Source organism: Echiichthys vipera, assembly GCF_963691815.1.
Source record: "Echiichthys vipera genome assembly, chromosome: 13".
NCBI classification, from domain to species: Eukaryota; Metazoa; Chordata; class Actinopteri; order Perciformes; family Trachinidae; genus Echiichthys; species Echiichthys vipera.
The window spans coordinates 8,821,005-8,842,792 of NC_139838.1; the positions used below are offsets into that span (position 1 = coordinate 8,821,005).

The following is a 21,788-nucleotide window of genomic DNA, read 5'->3' on the forward strand; positions in this document are numbered from 1 at the left end:
TCACTCAGGAGACTGCAGGCAAAATGATTGCACACAGCAAGCTATCAAAAAAGGAAAATGAAACACGCAGTCCACTACCAACCTGTTTAGTCTCTCCGTATTGTAGAAGTATGATTCAACTGTAAATATAAAGAAGAAGAATTATTTTATTAATCTGGCAAGGGGAATTCGATTTTTTCACTCTGTTATTATTATTATTATTATAATAATACAGGTTACACACACACACACACACACACAGGCCCGAAATACACACATGCACAAACAGGACCTGTATACATGTGATTAATGCAGAGATGTCAGAGCGAGGGGGCTGCCAAATAGATCGGCGCTACGAGCCGTTCGGGGTCCGTTGCCTTGCTCAACAGCCCCTCGCCAGTGCCCAGGAAATGAACTGGCACCTCTTCAGCCACCAATCCACACTCCATTCGTGTCCACACAGGGACTCAAACCGGCAACCCTACGGTTCCCAGCCGGCCGTTTTATTGAATTTAACCTGGCATTTTTCCATACTACAAACAAGCACACAGCTATCCTGCGCCACAAAGCCAAAGTGTCTAACCCCTAATATGATTTCTGCACAATTGGGGACTGAAAGTATGAAGATTAGGATTCATTTGAATTAATATATATTGAATGGCAAACTAGTAAACCAAAATCCATCGTCATTGTGCTAAATATTAATTTGTTGGGACAGTAAACAAACTTTAAATCCATTTGCCTTTGGTTAAATCTTTCCGTGGTTTCTGCACTTAGGCTTTGCGGTCAAGTTATTCCAATCAGTAACTTGTGGGATTCAGCGATGAAGACTTTGACCTGTGGGGGGCGACCGCACGCCTCGGAGCAGCCAGTCTGCCGGAAATGAAAAGACAAAGAAGACAGGGGCAGCAGCGACAACACAGCTAGCTTACCTGGCTATCGGATGGCTAGCTAGCTTAAGTTAGTAACCCACAAACTATGACACCCTAAATGCTAACAGAAGAAGGGACAATAAAGCTACAGATTCTCATAACGTGTTTCATATAGGTACGTCAACAAGTTTAATTCACAATTTGCAAAAAACATGCCAAGAAACATTAGTCAGGTGCACGCGCTGTGCCCTGCTAAGCTAATATGCTAGCTACAAACAGGGACATTAACGAGCGCGTTGCTAAGACGCAGCTAACGTTAGCTGTTCCATACATTCGTGTTTTAAAGATAACTGTTGCCGCAATTATACACACTAGTCAAACCACCGGACTGGATGACTGGGGCTGCTTGCTTGAGTCACTAAGCCAACGTTAGTTATAAGGGGGGAAGCTAACGTTAATTATCCTGCTAGTTACTTTAAGTACATTTAATGCTAACTAACGTTTGCTTATCATGGAAGATATTTATACCAATGGCATGGAAGTGTTTGAACTGCCCACAGCTAAATAACTGTAGTAATATTATCTGTGTTTTTGCACTCTCATGAGGTCAGTATACGTTAAGACTTTCACTGGGATAATAAGCAACGTTAAGGGAAACCATATAGGCTAAAATGCACTGAAGGTTGGAGGACTATGTTAGAATTAGAACTTCTTTATTGTCATTGTTTTTTTAGGACAATGAGACACACAGTGGCAATATAACGTTAATTAGCAAGAATATAGAATAGTAAAAAAACAAGAATCAAGATAAATATACACAATGAGGTGTTATTATACAAAGATGCAAGTAAGTTTGTATTGTCTTTATTTTCATTGTACCAGTACAACGGAATTTACAGTACAATCCCTTAAAGTGCAGAAATAATTCAACATGAAAATCATAAAAAAGAATAGACTAGACCTTTAAAAGACACATTTAAAACGACAAACTTACACACACACACACACACACACACACACACACACACACACCGTAGCAACTTATGGAGACAAAACAAAGAACAGATTGCAGAGACCCTGAGCAAAAATATGCACATATTGCCGACATTGAACCTGATGTTCAATGTGAGAGAAACAGTAGAGTGCACATTTGGTGATTATAAAAAAGGTGGTGTTGAGTGCAAATACTTTGCATGTCAATACCATAACACAGATGGAGATGTATAGGTAAAGCGGAGGGCGAGGGGGTGATTGTACATTCAGCTCAGTGCTTAGAGAGGGGTCTGATGGAGGGGAGGAGGGTTTGTACATTTTACTACTTAAGGGAAGAAACTGTTTTTTTAATCTGTTGATTGTAGATTTGATTTTTCCGTTTCTTTTCCCTGAGGGCAGCGAGAAAAGAAGTGGTTCTGGCAGTAGGCTATCCGTGGGGTTTGAAGCTATGTAGCTGTTCTTGAACTAGTGAGAGTCACATGCATCTAGAGTTGTTGCTGGTAAAGTGTTCTAAGTGCGCTGCTTATACCTGCGTTTGGCCTCCCTGATGCCTCTCCTGCAGGTCTCCTGCAAGACTTAACCAAAGAATCCCGTGTTTTTTGTCTAATGTGGCATGTAGATTTTTCACACTATTCACTATCAGTTCAGTATTGCTAGCCAATTACCTCTAGCCACTCCAGTTTAGTTTAGAGGAAGACTTGGAGAATAAAAGTTTGGTTTACTGTACGCAGACAGTGGCTCTCAAAGTGATGTTAACAGATCCTGACATGCATGTTCTCCCCGGTCAGATGCTGAGGACACCCCTCCAGGATGTATGCTGTGTACCGACAAGCACACACCCCCACTGCGGTGGAGTTTTCTGTCTACTGCAACTTTATATCCAGCAAGGAGAAGAATTTAGTTGTCGCCGGAACATCCCAGCTGTTTGTTTACAGGATTATCCATGATGTCGAGGTACCTATAAGTCTCCACTTGAATTTTTTTCATTGTGCCAAAGTTAACATCTTTTTGTGACATGTAACATTTATGTCATCATTTCAGAGTACTTCAAAGGCTGACAAGTCTTCAGGTATGTCTAGATGTTTATACTCTTAGTTCATATTGTACCATTTATGAATGATATAAACTGATACGAGTGCATTTGTGGTCCAACTTCATGCTTTCCTTGTACAGATTCCAAATCTCGTAAGGAGAAGCTGGAGCAGGTGGCATCCTTTTCTCTCTTTGGAAATATTATGTCCATGGCCAGTGTGCAGCTTGTAGGAGCCAACAGAGATGCACTACTACTTAGTTTCAAAGATGCCAAGGTATCATTGTCTACACTGTGCACTGTCTAACATAATTTTAAACTGCCTGAAAATCGTTTTTGACTGACCCCTGGGTGTGTTTGTTTTCTCACTAGTTATCTGTAGTGGAGTATGACCCCGGGACACACGACCTCAAGACGCTGTCTCTCCATTACTTTGAGGAGCCAGAGCTCAGAGTATGTAAAAACAAGAATACAGTAAACATGTGAAACATGCGTTCAGTAGCGTTGACGATCTGAATTAGAATTGGTGTTGACATGCACAACTAATTTGCACTCTTTTTACACTTTCAGGATGGTTTTGTACAGAATGTACATATTCCCATTGTCCGTGTAGATCCAGAGAATCGCTGTGCTGTAATGCTTGTTTATGGCACACAGCTGGTGGTGTTGCCATTCAGGAAGGACACTCTAACTGATGAACAGGAGGGTGGAGTTGGAGAAGGGTAAGCCTGCAGTCCACCATGCATTCTGCTCTTTAATTTGTTCTAAAAGGATGGAACGATTTTTATCTTGCTTTTATTTATTTTTTTATCCTGCTGCTGCTGTTAGAGTTTACACTAACACTCAATCGTTATCTAACCATGTCTGACATTAATTGGTATTATTTAACGATTGCTACTTAAATGTACATGTAATTGTCTAACCGTGAGCACTCCATCACTGTATCTCATCTACAGACCTAAATCCAGCTTCCTGCCCAGCTACATCATTGACGTCCGTGAGCTGGACGAGAAGCTGCTAAACATCATCGACATGAAGTTCCTACATGGCTACTATGAGCCCACGCTGCTCATCCTTTTTGAGCCCAACCAGACATGGCCTGGGTCAGTCCACCACATTATCACCTATAACAACTACTTTTCTTTGTTTAATTCAACCTGTACATATATACTGTATATAGATATTGATTATGTGTAAATTAAGGTTATTGCAAGTAGTGCCTTTTGTTTGCGATAAATATGGCCGTGACTTTTTGAACTTTTCTGTTCTTAGCATGCCAGTTTTGATTTTGTGTTTAACTTCTGTTTTCCGATCACTCTGCCAGGCGTGTGGCTGTGCGCCAGGACACTTGTAGCATCGTTGCCATCTCCCTCAACATAATGCAGAAGGTTCACCCTGTCATCTGGTCCCTCAGTAATCTGCCTTTTGACTGTACGCAGGTCATGCCTGTTCCCAAGCCAATCGGTGAGCTCAGAGAATTCTCTCTTATGAGCTGCGTGGTTCTCAGCCCACCGTAGAGATCATTTCTGTTGGAGTGTTAGATATGATTTTACACTATTTGAGGACCTGTGTTGTTTGGTTTCTTAGCTTGTTTGATCACATCTCAAATCTTTTTAGGTGGTGTGGTGGTGTTTGCTGTGAATTCATTGCTCTATCTGAACCAGAGCGTTCCACCATATGGAGTTTCTCTCAACTCTCAGACAAATGGGACCACAGCATTCCCGCTGCGTAAGCATTATCATCAGAAATGAAACGCGTACCTCTAAGTGTACCTTTGATATCCGGCCGTGTTACTTTACATATCATTTGATATTCTGTGTTGCTCATCACTGCATAATGTGTTTTGGATACCCAGGTGTACAGGATGAAGTGAAGATCTCACTAGACTGTTCCCAGTCTGACTTTATTGCCTATGACAAGATGGTCATCTCTTTAAAAGGAGGAGAAATGTGAGTCATTGTGATCAGCATCAGAATGTGCATAAACAATGGGGGCAGTTTATAATTATGCACTGACTGTTGTTGTCTTGCAGTTACGTGTTGACCCTGATAACTGACGGCATGAGAAGTGTCCGGGCTTTCCACTTTGACAAAGCTGCTGCCAGTGTCCTGACGACCTGTGTAAGTTCTGCCTGTAAGGGCACTTTTTATTTTTGACAATATTTTTCGTCAGTCATCGAAGGTTTGGTGAAATGTGTGACACTGTAAAACAAAAAAACAAAAGAAGCTTGGTTACATTGCAGTATCAAGGCTTGTGGGTCCTTTATGTCCATGTTTGTCCTCTGAAATCATACATTTGATCCATTTAAAGCCAGCATATTTTTAAGGAGGGAAGGGGTCCAGTCATTGTTAAGCTAAAGTCCATTCTGTTTGCCTTAGTAGAGAAGGAAATGAAACAAAATGTTCTCAATACAAAATAAAGATATAATAAAGAAATCAGTTCAGATCCAAATAAGATTTCCACTTAGTCCAATATTTTTCACATTTCTATCATTCCAGGGAGTGTTGGAGACTCTTTACTTGCTTTTGGTGTTTCAGCCCTGTTGGCACAAATATATATAACAATGAAATGAAAAAAAGCTCTGAGCTGATAATTAATCTGAGTTTATAATTAATCTTACCACGTCATTGTTGCAGTTTTCATTTGGTTGGGTCCGCGTTCACACTGCACTTCGTCAACTGCACCAAAGGTAAACAAATGACAAGCAGTCAAACGGTCATCATAATAACAATCATAATTTTTGAAGAAGGTGAACAAGGCAGGCCCTGATGAGTAGATTATGTAGATTATGATGCGTTGTTCTGTTAACAGAACCCAACTCTAGTGCATTTGGAACCAAACCGAAACCCACGTTTTTTGCCATATCCAGAGTGCAGGCACGGTTCGATTGAGCTTTGAAAATACCTCAAACCAACCAATCAATCTGACGAAAGGGTTCGGTGAAAGTGGACCTAAAAGATGAGGGGTGAAGCACCTTAACTGTTAAAAGCAGTAGTCTGATCAGACAGGAAGTGTCTATCTTAAACAAATACGCGTTCTTTTATGTTTCTGTGGACAAACACAGCACGATAGAACACACAATGCTGGAGGGATCAGGGTTCGACTGACTGGCTTTGAAAGCTAATACCAGAACTTTAAGATTTAAGTGGCCGAATGCTACAGAAATGACTATTTTTACACAAAAAATACTAGCAGGGAGATCACACCTCTGGAAAACAAGCTGAGACCCAAAACCCCCCAGGTAGTTTTCTTATTTCAAACTGACCTTTTAGGGGATAGAGTAAATAAGTCTGTCAGCTTGAAGAGGTTTAGATACACTCTGCCAAACTGATGCTTCATACTCTGGGCTTTCCTCTTCCAGATGGTGACCATGGAGCCTGGCTACCTTTTTCTGGGTTCCCGTCTGGGAAACTCCCTGCTCTTGAAGTACACAGAGAAACTCCAGGAGACGCCGCCAGAGGAGGGCAAAGAAAAGCAGGACAAAGAGAAAGAGAAGGACAAAGAGAAACAGGTGTGTTTGCTGTTTTTTCTTTACTGTGCAGTTGCAACAGTTAGTTTAGATAAGGTCCTTTCAGTCCTTTAAAATGAATGTTTCCAGCACTCACTGCACTTGGAAGGGTTTATTGAACAGCTTGTCTTATCATCACTAATGAATTCCAGGAAGAACCGCCAAACAAAAAGAAGCGAGTAGAATCTTCCACCAACTGGACAGGTATGTGCAAATGTCATTTTTGATATGGCCCAGGAATGTGTGTGTGATCTGCCAATTTTTGTTTCACTCAACTACTTTGTTTTGTCAGATGAGGTGGATGAGATAGAAGTGTACGGAAGCGAGGCCCAGTCAGGCACTCAGCTAGCCACCTACTCCTTTGAGGTAAAACAAAAAGAAGTTTACTTTCTTTTTATATGAATGCAAGTGTTTGTGGAAGGTGACTGATATTCTGTGTTTTCACGTAGGTGTGTGATAGCATACTCAATATAGGACCTTGTGCAAACGCCTCCATGGGTGAACCTGCCTTTTTGTCTGAGGAGGTAAACACATTAAACACTTTCGAACAATTCTTTAGATCGGTTACTTTCTGCAGAGTTGTATTTTACGGTCTCTGACTTGGATGTTCATCTTTACCCACAGTTCCAGAGCAGCCCTGAGCCTGACTTGGAGGTTGTGGTGTGCTCTGGCTACGGCAAGAACGGTGCGCTGTCTGTACTTCAGGTAAGTCCTCCCACTTGTGTTATGCTGATTGTAATGCATGTGTACCCAGTTTGGTATGTGCATGATCAATGTTACTGCACCATCCTAAAACCTGTGGTCGTGAGGGCAGTCTGCCACAGGTCCAGTGATGGTGCTACAGTAAAGTCTGGGTCTACCAGGGCTGCCTCAGAGATCGACGGAGTAGCCTGAAAACACCCCAGACACAACATACTTTCTTACATACCTCTGAGATTTGGTGTAGCATTCAACTGAAAAACGTAATTATATACGTATCTATACGGTATATATATATATATATATATATATAAATACTCAGTAGATCAGCAAAGGTGTGCTCCATTTGTAACATAAGACAGAACAAATAACTAATATATTTCTCTGACTTTACTTGCATGTTATTTGTTTCCTTTCTGTTCTCAGAGAAGCATCCGACCCCAAGTAGTCACTACGTTTGAGTTGCCAGGTTGCCACGACATGTGGACAGTCGTCTCAAATGAAGTGAAGGAGGACAAAAAAGTACTGTGTTTTTTTCCCCTTCCGAACAGCCTCAGGATTTCACTTGTTCATGGTTCACCATTTCTTCACAGTAAGATACTTCTCCCTGCTTTACCAGGTGGCAAAAAGCGACGATTCAGAGGACGGTGCAGAGACAGAGACTAGTGAAGATGGTAAAGAGGGAGACAAGGAAGAGAAGGAGAGAGAGAAAGAGGAGGACGAGAAGAAGACACAGCCTGCCATTGACGATGATACGAAGAAGCACGGCTTTCTCATTCTGAGCAGAGAGGATTCAACCATGGTAAAAACACACATTTTATGGCCCACAATTTTGTTTTGAGGACAAAAGTTTTATAAAGAATATTAGGGAAAAACACAAAACTATCTTTCATATAATTTGGATGTGATATGATCTAATGTGACTGTGGTTTTTTGTGTCAACTAACCCTGTGTTTTTATGCAGATCCTTCAGACAGGTCAGGAGATCATGGAGCTGGACACCAGTGGGTTTGCTACCCAGGGACCCACTGTGTTTGCTGGAAACATCGGTGACAACAAGTACATTATCCAGGTCTCCCCCATGGGAATTCGGCTGCTGGAAGGAGGTAAAATTGATCTGCTTTCTCATATAAACTCCGAACAATGTCTGACAGATCAGGTCCCAGAGTTTCCTTTTACCACATGTTGCACACAGCGGTAGATTCTCTTTGTCAGACGTGCTCTTACCTACTAGAAATACTTTGTTTGGTTTAAGCGAGGCTCTTGGGTAGAGCGCGCAGGAGGCAGGGAATGACACGGATTACACCACAAACACGTAACCCATTCATAATCTGTCAGGTTGTTTCATTCAGGGCCATCCACACAAAGACACGTTTTCCTGTAACCACACAACTTTTGTACCCAATTGGCCGACCATCCACACGGAGCCAGTGTTATCAGAGCCTGAAAATGGTTTCTTCTGAAACCGGGTTCCAGAGTGGATAAATGTGAAAAGCTCTCCCTGCATTTCATCTGGACAGCGGCGCTGCATACTTTCTGGCACCCTTACTGAGTGTCTGCGCAGTGCTGCTGCGTAGAGAAGAGGGCGGGAGAGACGGACCTCAGCGGCCATAGAGTCGGATTACTCTGAGCGGCGTGCATGAGAATGAATTAGGCCTTCCACAATTTTGTCCTTTTTCCCTGATGGTCTGAATAAGTCGCTAAATTTGTCACTAGTCGCTTTTTATAAATAAAGTTGCTACGGTGGTCGGGGGAAGGGGCTCAAGGCAGCACCTGCTGCTCATTGAGTACAGTAACTGTAGAGTGATATATGCTTTCATGCCAAAATCTCCAAAAGTCTCCGAAAACACCAGAAACAGTTGCTAGATTTGTATCTAATTGCTTTTGACGAAAAAAAAAGTGGCCAAGAGGATTTGGAAAATCGCCAGATTTAGCGAGAAAGTTGCCGATGTTTGTATACAGGGTCTCTTCACCTCTTCTTCTCCATTGTTGGTGTGTTTCTGTGGCAGAGTTACAGCGATACATATAGGCCTGGCATGGGAATTATAGCGTTTTGAGTCTCGAGTCGGTTTCAACGGTTTTATGTGGAAGCAATTATTTCTTGAGACGAGGCCGTATGGCACTCGCACAAAAGTAGGAGTAAAGTAGAATATGTGTATATTATTAAAGCAGCTTAAATGTGTTAAATACAATGGCAACATGTTTGACTGACATGCTCTCTCTCTCAATTCTGCGTTCAGTGACACAGCTCCACTTCATCCCTGTGGACTTGGGCTCTCCCGTAGTGCATTGCTCCGTGGCGGACCCTTTCGTGATCATCATGACCGCAGAGGGAGGGGTCACCATGTTTGTGCTGAAGATCGATTCATACATGGGGAAGACTCACCGGCTGGCCCTGCAGAAACCACAGATCCCCACTGTGAGTCAATCACCCTCAGCTGTCCTTTTTAGTGGCTTTTCATTTGACAAATACGCCCCCTGTTGGACAAACTGAAGCTCTTGGGCTTGGGACTCTGGTACAGCTGTTTCAACAGCGTCAGTAATGGCAACATGCAAATGCACACTATATTTACACTCCCTCATGTAGAAACTAGATTCATTTTTCAAGTAATGAAAAAGGGTCTCTCATTCAACAGCAATCCCGCGTGATCACACTGTGTGCTTACCGAGACGTCAGTGGAATGTTCACCACAGAAAATAAAGTGAGCTGCTCCGTCAGGGAGGACACCCTCATCAGGAGTCAGTCTGAAGCAGAGACCGTCATCCAGGACCTCAGGTAAGAGCATCACCACACATGTATTGACACATACATCATGTCTGATTTATTGATTGCTTGATTGATGTTAAATTTGTGTGTAGTAACGCAGTGGACGATGAGGAGGAAATGCTTTACGGAGACTCAAACGCCAGCGCAGCGCATGGAAGGGATGAAATGGGCCGCAGCTTCACGGCCCAAGGGTTTTCTGGAAGTGAGGGGGGATCGGGCAAAGCAGAACCCAGCCACTGGTGCCTTATTATCAGGGAGAGTGGTGTAATGGAGGTACGGGGTGTTACATCATAAGAATATATGCACCATATTAATCAGCACATTAATGCTGTTTTTTTTAACGATGTTTGTTTTTATTTGAACAGATTTACCAGCTCCCAGACTGGCGCTTGGTGTTCCTGGTGAAGAACTTCCCCGTCGGTCAGAGAGTGCTGGTGGACAGTTCGTCCGGCCAATCGGCAGCACAGGGGGAGGGTAAAAAAGAAGAAGTAACACGTCAAGGAGAGATCCCGCTGGTCAAAGAGGTGTCTTTGGTTTCACTTGGCTACAATCACAGCAGACCATATTTACTGGTGAGTGTTAAAGTGCTTCATTAAAATAAAATAAAAAACTTACACTGCATGAAAACACATAACAAAAAGTATTCTTGTTTCTTTAGGTCCATGTAGAACAGGAGCTTCTGATCTATGAAGCCTTCCCGTATGATCAACAGCAGCCACAAAACAACCTGAAAGTGCGCTTCAAAAAAGTAAGAGCTGATCATAGATGTTGTAGTCTCTGTGACGTCAACCCATGCTGCCCTACAAAAGGCTCTCAGGAGTAACTTCCAAATGATTTAAACAATCAAAAATGCCTTCAAAGTTTGTCTGCTGTCCCAACAAGTTAATATTCGATAATAGATTATGGTGAACTGGCTTGCCATGGTATAAATATTATCCAAATCAATCCTAACCTCCTTACTTTCAGGCCCAAAACTGTGCATTACTCATGTTATTATTGATTTCGTAGTTGCTGTGCATGCCCAGACTGTGTGGCCTGGGCGTTACTCCCAGCTAATACAAAATTAGTAGAGGGAGGATGGAGCTGAGTCAGGCCGAATGAAGCCTAGAGTCAAATGTTAGCCACCTGTGACACCACCCACCTGTCTCTCAAATAGGCCACACCCATAATTATGCAGAGCTTTAAGTCTTAAAATAATTTGAGTGAGTTGTATAAAAATACACCTCCCATACAGTTATCATGAACAGGGAAATTAGCTATAAAGACCAACATGTTAGCAGGCTGTAAACATGTTTATTTCTAATGTGAAGTTAGATTTTAACTTAGGGGTCTATGGGGATTGACTCACTTTTGGAGCCGACCTCAAGTGGCCATTTGAGGAGCTGCAATTTACGGCACTTACCACATTGATAAAGATGGTCTATATCAAGTCAGATTTGAATGAGGCGAGTCTTAACTGTGCTTCTTTACGCTGCACAGGTGCCCCACAACATTAACTTCAGAGAAAAGAAATCAAAGCTTAAGAAGGATAAGAAGGCAGAGAGCGGTGCAGTGGAGGAAAGCTCAGCTGCGAAAAGTCGGATTGCCCGATTCAGATACTTTGAGGACATCTCCGGGTACTCAGGGGTAAGAAGCATTTTTTTTTAAACTGATGCACCAGCATTGTTGTAACAAATCATTTAAAATCCTGTCACATACTCTTGATGAACCAAATAACTCGCCCCATTTCCTTATGGTCACAGGTGTTTATCTGTGGTCCTTCTCCTCACTGGATGCTGGTCACCTCTCGTGGAGCCATGAGGCTTCACCCCATGACCATCGACGGCTCCATCGAGTCTTTCTCTCCCTTCCATAACATCAACTGTCCCAAGGGTTTCCTCTACTTCAACAAACAGGTACACAGAAGACACATTATCACAGTACAGTACAGTAGTGACAATATACAGTATGTATTTACAGTTTGTATTTATCAAGTTCACTCTGATGGGAAACAAAAGCACAACTTAGATCTGTTATTAAATGATCAGAATTTGGATGAGATATAGTATGCATGGTTATATTATTATTATTATTATTATTATTATTATTATTATTATTATTATTCGGGACTTCAGTAGTAGTCTTTAGAGGCATTAAATCAAGGGGGCAGGTAATGATTATTGACATCAAATGATATACTAGCAATGGTGTTGTTCCAAAAACACTGGTATTTTATTACTCTTGTAAAACACATACATTTAACTCCAACTGGTAAGAAAAGATAAAACAGTTGCAAAGTAGGAGGTATTTTCCTGAGGTCCCATTTCAAAATGATATCTTTAATATTCAACAAATACAGACGTTTCCGTTTGTTTTACTTTGCTTTTATCTAGTTTCTAGTTCCTAGAACACTTTTTCAGTCTGTGTGTGTGTGTGTGTGTGTTTTCCCACAGGGCGAGCTGAGGATCAGCGTCCTGCCCACCTATCTGTCCTACGATGCCCCTTGGCCAGTAAGAAAAATCCCACTGAGGTGCACCGTCCACTACGTCTCCTACCACGTCGAATCCAAGGCAAGGCTCCTCTCACTCAGCCCACACAGCAGCGGAGCCGCGTTGTGACACAAATTCAAGCAGAAACACACTCACACACCTCCACTTGCACAAGGCGAGGCAAAATAAAAGCGCATCGATTGGGCTGCTTTGAAAAGTTTGAGATAAAAGCCCTCCGGCCTTAAAGTTTTCTTACCGCGGGAGAAAAAAGATCAATGAGGGCGACTTTGAAGGGATTAGTCTTTGATGTGAACTTTTTTCTGTGTGGTTTTTGGCTTTCTCCCTTTCAGGTGTATGCTGTGTGCACCAGTGTGAAAGAGCCCTGCACACGCATCCCCAGGATGACTGGAGAGGAGAAGGAGTTTGAAACCATAGATCGAGGTCAGACATGAACAAACACATCCCTATTGTTTACATCACTGGTTCTCAACCCGATCAGATGAAAGTACACCTTCATCAACACCACCTGCCATGTTCCAGATGTTTTCTTCTAAATGGCTTATTATTGAACACTAAATCACTTTTGTACAACTGAATCTTCCATGTTAAGTTGGCACATGGATTGGCAGACATTCATCCCTTTAGTTTCATAAAACTGTCTCAACATCTTAAACTACCTTTAGCTATTTATTCACGTCTTTAGCTAAATATTTCCACCGTAAGGCTGTACTAGAATCCGAATTTCCTCAGTTGAATCAGAAAGCGACAGCTAAATGCCCAGACCACCATCTCCTCTATTAAACCAACTTAGTGTTAGTATAAACATATCACACATTCCTTTGTTTTCATATAGACTATCAGCCAACTCTGTTTCAGTACGATGTTCAGGGTGACAGCGTTTTATAGTAAACAAGTCAAGTTAGCCCTCTGAGCTAATGTGTGCTAACTTTGCTAATGACAGATTAGAGCATGTGCAAAAACATTTACTGCTGATACTAGATATTAAACAAAAGCCAGAGACTATCATGTTTTAAATTGCTCAGCGCTGTAAATTCACCACTTTTAAGCAGAAGGTAGAAGATTGTGTAATCTCACAGCCTGACCGGGCAAAGCCTCTTTTCCTCTGTCTCACTCAGTCTCACCATGGGTCTGCAGCTGCATGTACCAGATAGTAGCGTGGAATAGAGGGGTGCTCACTCTGCAGTTAACCTAGAAGTACATTGCACATTGACTGATAAACAAAAACAACTGGTAAACTTGAAGAATCTAAGGCGACTATTCAGCTCTTTCTAAATGATTTTGAGCTACTCCTTATTTATTTTTAACCATTTATGCATCTCTTTTAGCTGTCTTTTTCAACTGCTAAGCCATGTTAAGTGAAGCATTTCAACCACTAGGTAGACTAGTGCAGTGAGCCTTTCATAGCTGGTACTTTACTGATGTTGTGACATGGATACGTTACTCTTTTTAATCTAGGTTAAAATGAGTAAAGGGTCCATTAAACTGAAGATCTGCATTGCACCAATTTGTAATCCTACGAGGCTGTTTATTTTCTTCCTTAACACAAATACATGGCTACATTACCGTTGTTTCTCCCGTGTCCCTGCAGATGACCGTTACATTAACCCTCAGCAGGAAAAGTTCTCCATCCAGCTCATCTCTCCAGTGAGCTGGGAGGCCATTCCCAACACACGGTAAAAACTGTTTTTTCTTTATATCAAAGCCCTTTGAAAAACAAGAGTGCAGTTTGTAAAATCAATAAGAAAGCCTTGTTTTAATAGACTTTAGGCACCTATGAATCAAGAGGTCCACAAAAGCTTTTGGCAGATTTCGTTTTCTCTTTTTCTCTGCACCGGGTCGTCCCAGTGGAGGCTCTGTGCAGCTTTTAGAGAATTATGGAGTTTAACGGAAAATCTTGGGTCATTTATCCAAACTGTAGCTTCATTAATTTAGTCTCACATGGCTGCTTTCCAGTATAGAGGTGAGGGTCTGTTGGAAACATCATTTATCAGCTCCCCGTTCATTTAGTTGCTCTGCATAATCATTGCCAAACACTATAAGTCTGAGCTGAAGCACATCGGTGTGTAACTGGCTTGTAGTGTTGCAGCATCATATGTTGGGGCACTGATTTTGTGGGAAGATGTATCACTAACTTTTCTGTCAAAGCACATTTAGATGTTTTATTATAATGTTGAGAGACAGTTCAGTGCTAGGCAAACTTAGCTGGGACCATGTCCTCTTCATGCCAGTGTGAAGTGTGTCAATACGACAGCCCGTCATTGACAGCCACATGCCCGACAATATCACCTCATCAGGAACCAAACCTGTCTTGCCTCCATCCTCCCTTTCAATTGAGAAAGTGACAAAATGCCAGAAAACAAAACAAAAGACCTTGCAGCATTTGCACTGGTGTGCTCTCTTTTGTCTTACCTCTCTTAGAGTATTTGAGTGACTTACTTAGAATTCAACAGAATAGATACAGTATATTCATAGTCCACCAGGGTGGAAACTGGTCTTCAGCCCACCAAACAAAAGAAACAGCAACATAAAACATAAAAGCATAAAAAACAGACACCAGTTACAAACCGAGAGAGTCATGTTATACATTAAAATCAGTCACTTAGTTGAGATATATGGAGCTATCACTGCCAGGATACTCCTCGCTTTCTTCTTCATCATCTCTGGTTTGTCAACTCTTTTGCTTGCCATTGACACAATCCTAGAGATGTTTAATCTTCTAATTATTTAGCATTTACCACACTAAAGGTGAAAAATTAAAGCAAGTTTTGTACACTCCTATTTAACCTATTCCCAAAGCCTCTGACACCAACTTTTACTAAGGAGTGGGAGGTACTATTAAGCTAAGACTAGACCACGATTGACCTTGTTGCTATGGATGACATCATGTTCATACCTTTTATGCCCACAGTGATCGGCTGACAGTGAATAGTTGTAACAACTTTAATATCCGGTGATTTTGGGTGATTTTTTATTTGTTGGTGATGTGATGGCATCACTGACCAACACTACCATGTTCATGATGCAGACTCCATTAAGGCGATACATTTTTAAAAAGCTCACCATCATTTAATCTCTCTAAATGTTGACTGCAGCAGCCACGTTAGGTCATTCCTGATTTACTATCCTCTCGAGGATTTACGAACTACCTCTAGCGCTAAATTGCTTTGGGGGTTACACTTAAAAAGCTAGGAGTGAAACGCCTCTTATATTTAAGAGTTACTCCTAAATCAGCGAGTTAGGACCTACTCTTCTCCTTAAGTCGTTTTGTGACTACGACTCTGTAAAGACTTTGCACACTACGTCCAAATAGACGTCATGGGTTTCAATCAAGACTAGATCATCCATTATCTCCACATATTTCCTGTCCCTCTTTCAGTGTCAAAATGTGTTTTGCAAAGAAGAGAAAATCTTCTTTACTTCTTTTTCCCCATTAAGTTGTTGATGTGCTGCGGTGTCAGTTGTACAGTGTAACATCCCCTGTTTTATTTTGATTAGCCATCTACAGCAGTCTGACAAGCATTCACCATTAAACTAACAAACTAAATGATATTATTAATAAAGTATATGATATCACATAGGTGAGAAGATGTTTTAGATTCCAGAGAACAACGCAAGTGATTATTTGTAAAGAATGCAAATAATGTTACTAACTTACTAACTTGCCTCATTTTACTGATATGTTTGCGTCAGAGCTCTTCACCATTGAAACATCAAGCTGCTGCTGCTGCTACAACTCACAGTCAGCTAGTGGAGCTAGTTGTGAGGTAGATGATGCTGCGGTAAAGATGGTCTTTTTAATCTGATGTCATTGATGTACAGGAACCCTGTAAGAAACAAAAACAGATAATGGAACAAAGAAACAGTCTCACAGGAGCATATTTGTGTCAATGATGTGTGTGAATGTGCTCATCAGGTTCGACTTGGATGAGTGGGAACATGTGACCTGTATGAAGACGGTGTCCCTGAGGAGTCAGGAGACGGTGTCCGGATTGAAGGGATACGTGGCAGCAGGGACCTGCCTGATGCAGGGGGAGGAAGTCACCTGCAGGGGCCGGGTGAGCTGCACACAACAATATGCAGCGCACGCTTTCTCACTCACTGCCCACACGGTGGTGCATATAAGACGTGGAACTGTGCTGATAGCTTGTTTGTTCTTCATTCTTTGGTTCAGATTGTGATCCTGGATGTGATTGAAGTGGTGCCAGAACCAGGACAGCCCCTCACCAAGAACAAGTTCAAAGTGCTGTATGAGAAGGAGCAGAAGGGGCCGGTGACAGCTCTGTGTCACTGCCACGGTTACCTGGTGTCAGCCATCGGACAGAAGGTCTCAACCACACTCACACATCACAACTGATTGGGAACTTACATAGCACACTGCTCTCTCCTACTCGTACTGGATGATGCTGAAGTGAAATTAGCTTAAACATGGATACACATGAATCTTATGTGGATTTCTAACCAAACATAATGACAAATTGACTTTATAATGCATGTAAAGATGCAAAAAATGAAGGTTGTAAGTTCCTCCATGTCCCTGCAGATCTTCCTGTGGGTCCTGAAGGACAACGACCTGACGGGCATGGCCTTCATCGACACTCAGCTCTACATCCACCAGATGTTCAGCATCAAGAATTTCATCCTGGCTGCCGATCTGATGAAGAGCATCTCACTGCTCCGGTACCAGGAGTCGAGCAAGACGCTGTCACTCGTCAGCAGGGTGAGGCACTAACACCACTCAGTCACTACAGTCTAGTGGGTCTAGTGTAATTGGGTCAAAAACAACAAAGTCTCTTGCCATTTAAATTTGTCTGATGATTTCACCATCCTGACAGAAGGTTCAGAATCTCATGGTCTCTCCAGTAAGACATTTCCGTTGCCGTCGTCGTGTAAATCACCCTTCTTCTTCACCCTTGGATGTTTGTTTTTCTTCCAGTGTCAGCGTGCAGCAAGATAGAAACATCAATTCATGCTAGGGCTGTCCTGAATATCATGTTTTGAGCTTTGGAACTTCTGTACTAATCAATAAGGAATATTCAGATATTGTTCCAGCCCTTATCCCTTCGTGCAGCTTTTTCATAACCTCGCTAGACGAATTTTCGTTCCACCTTTCTTCTGCCTAGCTCCACTCATCCATCTGGGATCACTCCATAGGAAAGGGTGCTTAAGAAGGCTGGGCCTTATCAAAAATCCTTGCATATGATTGGATAAACCACTTGTCCGTCATCTTTATTGACGTGCGACTTCAACCACTCACATCAAAACCAACCCATGACGCTGATGAGAGCGACGCAGGGAAAAGCCAAACAGAATAGCCGACATCTTGGCTATAGCGGCAGTGCAATCAGCTGCGGTCCTGATTGGCTCAACCATTTTTCAGTGGTCCCCAAATCCCTCTCCTATGGAGTGATCCCAGATGGTTGAGTGGAGCTGGGCGGAATGAAATTCATCTGGTGAGAGTCAGGTTAGCTTTTTCATATATCAGCAGACTAATTTTCCCTAATCATCACGGGTCTTTAGACCAAGGTTGAAAAGGCAGACAACAAAGGGCCAAAGTGCTTTGAGTGTGATTTGAGTGTAGAGGAAGATGAACTGGAGCCTGTGGGCCGCAGTACACACAGTGGAGTGTTTATTGATTAAGAGGTACAAGTGAGTACTGATGGTGCGTCTCCTGTGGGTATTTGGATTCGCTTGAGTTAATCTTGAAGAGAGCAGCTCTGGCAGCTGGAAATAATTTGTAGACTGCAGCAGTCTTTGTTGAGATTTCATCTTTTTCCTATTGTCTTGGCAACAGGATGCAAAGCCCCTGGAGGTTTACAGCATCGAATTCATGGTGGATAACAACCAGCTTGGATTATTGGGTAATGTTTAATGCCCTCAGGAAGCAAATTCAATTAAAAAAGTCCTTGTGCTCTCATTAACCTTTCTTTTCTTTTCCTTTTAGTGTCAGATCGAGACAAGAACCTCTATGTATATATGTATTTACCTGAAGGTATGTAATATTATATATACACATGTCATTTCAGTCTCAAGTGCACATCCACTCATGTCATGTGTGCTCTATGGTTGCAGCTAAAGAGAGCTTTGGAGGAATGCGCCTGCTGAGGCGAGCTGACTTCAACGCCGGGGCTAACATAAACACTTTCTGGCGGATGCCGTGCAGAGGAGCTCTGGACACCGGCAGCAAAAAGGCTCTGACCTGGGACAACAAGCACATCACGTGGTTTGGTGAGTGGCTGAGACCCATGCCCCACGTGTTATAGCTTACTGCTTTACTAGAATCTAGTGACCTTATTCTTTCAAGACAGCACACACACACGCATGCACGCACGCACGCACGCACGCACGCACGCACGCACGCACGCACGCACGCACGCACGCACGCACGCACACTCACACTCACACTCACACACACACACACACACACACACACACACACACACACACACACACACACACACACACACACACACACACACACACACACACACACACACACACACTACTTATCACAGGTAACCGGAGCAACTTCCTTCTCATTCATCCACAGCACTTTACACAGTCGGACACTCAGCTTCTACTGACTTCAATGGGGAAGCGTAGAGCGGGTTGTTCCACTGCAGAGAAACTAGACGCTCATTGGATAAATGCTGGGCTTTGTCCCGCCCATCGGATGCTCAGCGTCTCTGGCATGCTCGGCTTCTGCATGATGATTGGATGAGTTGTCTGAGAGGGAATCCTTATTTGATTGACAGCTAAATGAGCGAATCAGTGATCTTGAAGAATAAACATCCACCGGAGCATTTTCCAAGTTTTTCACTCCGTTCTGAACTGACCCAGAGACTTTACCGATCCCCAGAGACTTTGTCTTTGTTAAAAATGTGTTTGGAGACTCTGTTCTGTCACTCTGCGGTTTCTTTCCACAACGTGCAGCGGCAGCTGCAGAGCTTCTGCCCCCGTCACCATCACTCACACTCACAGGCGGTCACACTTCACAGTAGCCTGGTGCAGCAGCTCCAGCTGGGCCAAGGCCGTTTAAGCAGCCTAGCTCTGCTGCCATTGAGAGGACACTGGTCAAGTCCCTGGAAAAGACGCCTAGTTGGTACGACAAGGTCGCAGATCATTTTCTTGAAAAGGAACGAAGGGGAGCTGCTTCTTTTAATGCATGTATGTCTACTGTGGCAGGAGGTCTATCCACTATAAAAATAATTTCTAAATGAATCTTCAACCAATTTCTCAGCGGTTTGGTTTGTTACAAATGCCAGACATAATTTTATGATACAACGTGTGGCTAAATAAAAAAATCCGATTTTCATACCATAATACATTATCTTGTCTAGATAGTAACATCAAGCGACTTCTTTTAGGTATAGAGACCATAACCGTCCAGGCTGTGCACATGTTTATACCTGCTGTGAAGTTGACATATTTTTTTAACTTTTGAATATAGATTCTCTTGGAGAACACCTCAAGTGACTGTTTGAGGAACTGCAGTTCAGCAACAGTAGTGATGCGTGGATTGTTGTCATGTGTCACTATGGGCTTGTCTGGTTCACTGTAGGCAGATTATTGAATCTATACATGAACTCATTTCAGATTTCTTCCTGTGGAGCCTACAGCTGTTTTTGTCCAGTAAATGTCTGCAGTCCCACGTCCTGGTCAAAGACAGTTCTGCTGCAGACAGACTGAGCTGCTTCAGAGGACAGTGAGAGCTGAAGCAGCTCAGTCTGTGTGGTTTGAGGGGGACTGATAGCGCTTATCTGCCACTCACTTCACGCTGTTGGTGTGGATTCCCAGTAATTATGGTTTAGTGTTCACCTAAACTTACAGGTCCAAAAGTTTCATTTTTCTTCTTCATCATATTCACTCGCATAAATGAACAGGGGGTCTCTGAGAGGCTTTCCCAGCTCCATAGAGCAAAACAAATCAGGCTACTTTGTAGCAATGCTAACAGATATACTGTATGCACAGGGGAAAGAAATTGTATATTGTGTGTATTTAATTTAAAAAAAAGAGTTTTGTCATGACCTTGGTCAGACATTAACAGATCTAATTAACCAAAAAGCATGACTGCTTAGTTAAAAATAAAAATGTAAATGTTACTGTTCGAATCAGCTTTACTAAATCACATCAGCATTCTAGGATTAAAATCCTGTAGAAGATTTCAGATCTTCAAATACCCAAATGTCATATTATTATTATTATTTATGGACACCCTTTTGTTTTCTCTGTGTTGCCACAGCGACCCTAGATGGAGGAGTCGGCATGCTCCTCCCCATGCAGGAGAAGACTTATCGACGTCTGCTGATGTTGCAGAATGCTCTGAACTCTATGCTGCCGCATCACGCTGGTCTGAACCCCAAGGCCTTCAGGTCTGTATCTGCCTACAGAACTTGTCCCATATTACAAGTCACTGCTTTTACATAGAAGGGAGGCAAAGGTAGTTTTGGTCTTCACTAAATACAGTGAGAGTATTTCATCAGTGTTTATACAGAAAACAAAATGCGAGAAGTCATTTTTCAAGGACTTCACATTTAAATCAAGTTTTTTCAAAAGCTGGGATTCATAAACAAGCTGTTTAGTCAGAAGTAAAAGACCCAAACAAAACCCCACAAGGATCACTTCTCAAGCTGTCCTCCTGACACACAGTCACACTATCACTTCAGTGATCATAGCTGCAGTTCCGTCACTGCTGCTTTACTTTGTTAGGACAAAATAGATCCAAGAGTTAAGTGCTTGTAGAACACAGAGACCTTGTTCCCTGGCATATTGAGTTATCTATAACAGCCTGATCAAGGTGAGGAAGAAAGGAGAGGTTGATGTCTCAGAATTTTGGAAGAGAAAAGGCTGAGTGATTTCTGATTTTCAAAATATAAAACCGCGTTTCATGGTTCATTTAAATTCCAAGGGCTTTTTAAGCACTTAAAAGGAGCTTGTGCGACCCTGATACGACTGACCCTTTTGTGTCTCGCGTCCAGAATGCTGCACAGTGACCGAAGAAGCCTGCAGAATGCTGTGCGAAACATCCTGGATGGAGAGCTCCTCAACAAGTACTTGTACCTCAGTACGATGGAGCGCAGCGAGCTGGCCAAGAAGATCGGAACCACTCAGGACATAGTAAGTGCTCTAACAGAAGAGAGGATGCAGTGAAGCAGGTCCTCCTATTCTGACCCACCCTTTTCATTTCATCACCAGATCCTGGACGACCTCCTGGAGATCGACAGAGTAACAGCTCATTTCTGAAAGCCACATTCCCACGTCTCGTCCACCCTGCGCTGTTTTATAATGAACGGAGAAAATGTTTTGTTATGGCTGTCTTTGTGAAAACCCGACTTGTTTTTCTTACTTATTAGATGATGAAAAAAAGAAGGCACACATGTTTTCTTAGGATATTTTGTATTAAAAAAATGAGTAAAAGTAATTTACACAAGCCATGTGTTGTATGTTTATTGAG

General features: G+C 42.4%; 1 protein-coding gene across 1 annotated transcript; it reads left to right on the plus strand.

Annotated features, from left to right (window-relative positions):
- Nucleotides 1-898: 898 nt before the first annotated feature.
- Nucleotides 899-21,715, plus strand: cpsf1 (cleavage and polyadenylation specific factor 1). Its single transcript, XM_083925817.1, has 38 exons — nucleotides 899-1,026; nucleotides 2,633-2,798; nucleotides 2,886-2,913; nucleotides 3,018-3,151; nucleotides 3,247-3,327; nucleotides 3,445-3,596; nucleotides 3,831-3,977; nucleotides 4,199-4,338; nucleotides 4,492-4,602; nucleotides 4,730-4,823; nucleotides 4,907-4,994; nucleotides 6,236-6,385; nucleotides 6,535-6,586; nucleotides 6,675-6,748; nucleotides 6,832-6,906; nucleotides 7,007-7,087; nucleotides 7,508-7,603; nucleotides 7,701-7,883; nucleotides 8,046-8,187; nucleotides 9,322-9,500; nucleotides 9,718-9,857; nucleotides 9,941-10,121; nucleotides 10,214-10,420; nucleotides 10,507-10,596; nucleotides 11,328-11,474; nucleotides 11,591-11,743; nucleotides 12,281-12,397; nucleotides 12,667-12,757; nucleotides 13,926-14,010; nucleotides 16,251-16,392; nucleotides 16,509-16,661; nucleotides 16,878-17,054; nucleotides 18,129-18,195; nucleotides 18,279-18,326; nucleotides 18,407-18,562; nucleotides 20,577-20,706; nucleotides 21,313-21,451; nucleotides 21,530-21,715. The coding sequence occupies exons 2-38, from the start codon at nucleotides 2,655-2,657 to the stop codon at nucleotides 21,575-21,577; spliced, it is 4,422 nt and encodes a 1,473-aa protein (XP_083781943.1). The 5' UTR covers nucleotides 899-1,026; nucleotides 2,633-2,654; the 3' UTR covers nucleotides 21,578-21,715.
- The last annotated feature ends 73 nt before the right edge of the window (nucleotides 21,716-21,788 follow it).